The sequence below is a fragment of the Engystomops pustulosus genome, chromosome 4, assembly GCF_040894005.1.
Source record: "Engystomops pustulosus chromosome 4, aEngPut4.maternal, whole genome shotgun sequence".
NCBI classification, from domain to species: domain Eukaryota; kingdom Metazoa; phylum Chordata; class Amphibia; order Anura; family Leptodactylidae; genus Engystomops; species Engystomops pustulosus.
The window spans coordinates 217,653,186-217,658,658 of NC_092414.1; the positions used below are offsets into that span (position 1 = coordinate 217,653,186).

At 43.5% G+C, this 5,473-nt stretch overlaps 1 protein-coding gene across 1 annotated transcript; it reads right to left on the reverse strand.

Annotated features, from left to right (window-relative positions):
- Positions 1–520: 520 nt before the first annotated feature.
- On the reverse strand, positions 521–2,697 carry LOC140125809 (vitelline membrane outer layer protein 1 homolog). Its single transcript, XM_072144676.1, has 3 exons — positions 2,483–2,697; positions 2,168–2,283; positions 521–824 (listed from the first exon to the last, which is right to left on the reverse strand). Exons 1-3 carry the CDS (start codon positions 2,630–2,632, stop codon positions 536–538), a joined length of 555 nt encoding a protein of 184 aa, XP_072000777.1. The 5' UTR covers positions 2,633–2,697; the 3' UTR covers positions 521–535.
- Positions 2,698–5,473: the final 2,776 nt, after the last annotated feature.

Sequence of the window (5,473 nt, forward strand, 5' to 3'; positions counted from 1 at the left end):
TGTATACCTCAAAGGGGAACGAGGAAGGTGACTATTGGATATTTTTTTACACTGAGCTTGCCGGGGACCCAAGACTGGGCCGTGGAGCACCTGATTCAATACTCACCCACCCATCGGTTGGGAAACACTGTCATAATGCACCTTAAGGCAAATTGTGGCAAATACGTCATATTGATAAACATTAATTGTTTTACAACTAATGTTTGTACATATATTTTCAAATGAAAATTTGGACATAACATATATAATATAATATAACATAATATATATGAGACATGGTCCATAGTCCATAGCAACCTCCTTTTATTGCGGTTTCATTTATTGTGAGACAAGAGGGTCTCCTGATCTCCTCCCACAATATCTTCAGTCAGAGGAGACAGAGGAGTCCGTATCTTACCAATTATAATGAAGCATATGGTCGGGTCTTAACACAAGTTCATAACGAATAGAAATTGGATTATTTACTACCATGTGGACATCTCAGAAGACACAAAGTTTCACTTTAAGTTTAAACTTTATTGAGGTCTTTTATAGTTCAACAACATCCAAACTTGACATCATTGAGAGCGGTGTCATCTCCACGCCCCTGTTTTCCTTCCACTCTGGTTTGGATACCGCAGATCCCAGAAGGGCAAGTCCCACTCCAGCCGCCAAAAGTTCCCCAGTAGCCCCCTTTTCCTGTAAGAACAGTGTAGTCTGAACACTGCATCATGATGTTGTTGGCTGCTGTGTCGTCTCCATTGCCCTGTTTTGGCTCCACTTGCAATGCGAAGCTCATGAGATGTCCACTGGGACACCAAGAAACAGGAGTCCAGTCACCCCAACTGCAAAGACAGACCAAAGATAAGGTTATTTGTCATACAAGACATTTTTAAACATGAGAAATGACTAACAGCGGCTGTCAGAGAACATCTAAGGTAGGTGAGCAGAAGGAGAAGGTTGGAAACACTTTGCCTCCTTCTGCAGTATTGCACTTGCTCATTGTGAGTTATAGAAGATGACATGTTTCTATTTCTCAGGTTATCTGCTCATGACAAGTGCAATTTTTAGGACGCAAACAACAGTCCTATGGACGTCTATGTGAGTCCATAGAATTGGCTGGGTGTCAGGCACGAGGGGTACTGGAATCACTGGACCACCGTGGACTATGACGTAAGTCGACTCCTGGGACCGGAGTCTAAGTGATACCCAGTTGCTATAATAATAATAATATAATAATAATCTTTATTTATATAGCGCCATCAAATTCCGTAGCGCTTTACAAATCATAGGGGACATATACAAATATATTACATTACAAAGAACAAACAGTCATATGGAACAATAGGAGTGAGGGCCCTGCTCACAAGAGCTTACAGACTATGAGGATGAGGGAGGGGGGACACAAGAGGTTGTAAAATGGTCCAGCCATTCTATATAAGGGAACAATATAAAATAATTTAATAAATAATTTACTAAACAACGATGTTGCTGCTTGAACCAGCCATCAGCCGCCATCTTATTTACAGGGTCCTAGGTGAAAAAGACTGCAGAGAAGCCTGGAGCTTGGTATATATCAGCTGTTTGCCAGATAACAGATGGGATAGTACATAGGATGGATTAGTAAAGGGAGAGTTGACATTTCATGCGGTTAGCGAGTGTGATAGGCTTGCCTAAAGAGATGGGTTTTAAGAGCAGGTTTGAAGCTTTGGAGGGTGGGTATTAGTCTCAGAGTCTGGGGAAGGGCATTCCAGAGAATTGGTGCAACTCGGGAGAAGTCCTGGAGACGTGCATGGGAGGTTTGAATTAAGGTAGAGATTAATCTATTGTCACTAGCAGATCGAAGAGCACGGGAAGGGCGATAGACTGAGATGAGAGAAGAGAGATAGGGAGGTGCAGCATTATTCAGAGCTTTGTGGATGAGGGTTATTATTTTAAAGTGAATACGGAAGGAGACAGGTAGCCAGTGCAGTGATTGGCACAAACTGGAGGCATCCGTGTAGCGTTTGGCCTGAAAGACGAGCCTGGCTGCTGCATTAAGAATAGATTGAAGAGGAGAGAGTTTAGAGAGTGGAATATAATAATAAGACAGTTATCCTAGTAGGACCCTTCAGGAGCACAGAGAATATCAGAAATATCCTAAACCCAAAACAAATAAATCTTAAAATACATAAGTGTTTGGACTTACCTGCTCTCGGAAGATGTGATTGTTTCCTGTGTATCTCTAGTTGATGGTGAAGCGCAGTAAAGTCTGATTGCATTCAGGGCAGTATCATCTCCGTCAGATCCAAGTGGACGTTCCACCTAAAAACAAAGACATTCTGATGGTCAAACCTTTGTTGATTTACACTTTGCAACATAGACCCCAATTTGTTCAGAATCTGTGTTCTAGAGAAGCTGAGACGTTACCAAGTTATAGGTGATAGAGGGATCCCCACTGAGGCTTCTCCCCACCACCACCACTATCCACTCCTCTCATCAGATTTCTGTTATAATACTTTACCCTTAAGCTGAATCCTCTCGCTACAGTCCTAGGTGGACACCACTGCCGAGATCCCCAGTCACCCCAAGGACCACCGTTGCCAACTGAAATCCATTGTCCTGTGGTAATTGTTGCCTGGATCAGTAATGATATTAGGACGGCAGAGAACATCTTCTGAAGTTGAACTTTGGATCAGCTCCGACAGCTAAAGGTGAATGGAATCTCCTTCTGAATTTGTGTCCCAAATATATAGCCGAGATTTTTTTACCTTTTTTAAGACATCCTCTTACCAGAAATACTTGTAATATTAATTATTAACCTAATGTATACAGAAAATAGATTTTTGTAGGGGGGGGGGGATAAACAAGAAAAACTAAACTTCAGTGGAAGTTCACATATTACTGTAAGTTTTTTGCTTATTTCTCATGTAAAGATTACACAATCACAAAGCTTCCAGTTACCCAACACGTCAGGATAATACACAAGCAGAGCCGGAGGGAAAGGGAAAAAGGTTCTATATGTTTTCTACCAAATTATATTAGAATAGTCACATTTACCCCGATGCACATTTTTTCCACCTGTGATACGGCCGTGGCTTTTTCTCATGGCTCCATGTATTGCTATGGGCTCATAGACACAGCTGATGACTCCTCAGAGAAGAATGGAGATGACCAGCACAAGCGATGCTCAGGTGCGGTGCTGCTTGTGAAAGAGAGCAGCCATGGTTATCCACCTTGAGACAAACCTTTTCTTCCTCTGCCGTTTCTTACAGTCCCTCCACTGTTATCCATAATAGAAAACAACAATCTCCATCAAGTCATCCTGGTGTCCTCCAACACTTCAATGTAGACCTGGCCAAGCTGCTTGTAGAACCATAGACAACATATGGCACATGCTCGGATGTGATGGAGGACATCTGGCCGCCACTATTCCTTAAAATCTCAAATAAAGGCGTTTCTGCCCATTATACTCCTAAGGACTGGAGAAGATGCTCCACTCTTTGGGATTGATGCTGTGTGGCATGGAGCTTTCTACAATTCATACACAGAGCAAATAAGCCAACATGTGCCTTCTATGTCACTCAGGGCCAATGTCTTGTGTGACAGGAGTGAGAAGCATTGCTTCAGTAAGCCCGGGTGCTGTTGACTCCAATTTGCAAATTTCCATTTCTTCTGTGTATTTCCTAATTGTCATCTCCACCAACATGATGAGGGCAGAGGGCCTCTACTTCTTCTGAGCTGTTTTACACTTGATATGCCCGGCTCGAGAAGCCACATGGTGGAGGTTCTGATCAGCATCAAGCTGCAAATCGCTCACCAACTACAACTGGACAATGGCAGGAACCCCGAGGCTGCAGTACAGTTGGTGTTTTTAACCAGCGCACACGTTCAGCTTTGGGTTTGCAGAATGTGGTAACTGTAACCAAACACCTGGCGATACCACCTGCTGGCACCGGCTGAAATACCCGTGGCTTATGCTCCTGCACCCAATTGTTTTATCGGTAGGGGTGAGCCTGAATGCTAAAATGGAAAGTCCTCATCACTCTGAACATTGCCTACTTTGTATGTGGAAGCTAAGTTTGATCTTACTTACAAATCCAAGCATATAGCCGGTCCAGGAGAGAGGAGGGGTGAGCGATCCTCTCCCCTCTCCTTTACATTGAAACCAAGCAACAAACGCCATATTATGGCAGAATATAGGACATGTCCCATTTTTTGCACTGCACGGTTACGGTGCGGTCAGACACTTTGTGCTTACGTCATCTTGACCAGGTGCCATAAAGTAGTGGTCTCCAACCTTTTTTTTGCCAGGGACCGGCTGTGAGCATAAATTTTTCTCCAGTGACCAGTGGGATGGCATCTGGGGTCAAGCCAAAAAGGTATGTTGGCACTCCCCATCGTGACTCCCTGTGTGCCTAGCTTATATTGTCCCATCTCCTAGAGAGACCCCCCACTTATACTGTCCCTTTTCCTGTTTGATGCTTTCCCTGCTTCCTTTGTCCTCTTTCCTGTAGTTGCCCTCTCCCCAGTTCCAATGTCCTCTTTCCTTTAGCTGCCCCATTCCAATGTTCCATTTTCTGTAACCGCTCCCTCCTTCAATGTCCCCTTTCCTGTAGCTACCCCCACTCCTTGCTTCCTACGTCCCCTTTCTCAGCAAAACTAAAAAAACCAACAACATTCCAATGCTCACCTTCCCCGTTCCCCTGTTGCTGTTTTTTCTTCCTTCACCTCCGCATTAATGCACGGCTCTATTGTCAGAAGACGCAATGTGATGACATGATCAAGAGCGCTGGCAATAGAGCCATGCATTGACGCTGTAGGCGTCTATAGTGATGTATATCCCTTGGGTTTATACACAGAACGTCCCCACAACCCCTGTGTGAAAAGGACCTAACCTGTATTCTTACACCTGCACCCCTCTGCTTCATTGAATTGGGATTTTATATATATCTGCAAATATACATAATATACATTATAATTTTTTCTCTTGCACTTCATATTTGTCGGAGGCAAGAAGCAATGTAGCCGGGGGAGGTGGGAGGGTTTTTTTTAAATTCTAAATCCAGGAAGACGAGCTGTTTGTGGAGGGGGGGCGCTTACTTTGAGCAAGGATGGCCACACCCAGGGGACAACCAGGTAGGGAGCCAGGTAAAGTTTTATTAAAGTTATTGTTTCAAAGAAAAAAGCCAGAAATCTGATAAAAACTGTTTTTGGATCTACTTGGTATTTTTTGTGGGGACGTTGGAGAAGCTAAAACCAGTGTTCTGGCGGCAGGTTCCCCTACACAAGAGAAGGTAAATTATTCAGTAAAATGTAACTCAAGGTAAAATTCAGGGAAGTAAGACTTTTCAGGAAGCGTAGCAATCAATTCATAAGGCCAACTTCTAAATTTTGGAAAAGTTTGGAAAATCCATCTGTTCTGACTTTTTTCCTGGCTCTCGTGTGACTGAACCAGGTTTTTAAGGTCAGGACCCAAATTTCCTGTGAAAATCTTCCTTTCAGTTGTGAAATC

What these genes read in the sequence shown, in the direction of transcription:
- LOC140125809 (XM_072144676.1), bottom strand. Translation starts at nt 2,632, where the DNA reads ATGTTCTCTGCCGTCCTAATATCATTACTGATCCAGGCAACAATTACC. An exon ending in CGAGAGGATTCAGCTTAAGG is followed by an intron (nt 2,284 to 2,482) that starts GTAAAGTATTAT and finishes CTTTGTTTTTAG; the next exon opens with GTGGAACGTCCACTTGGATC. An exon ending in ATCACATCTTCCGAGAGCAG is followed by an intron (nt 825 to 2,167) that starts GTAAGTCCAAAC and finishes CTGTCTTTGCAG; the next exon opens with TTGGGGTGACTGGACTCCTG.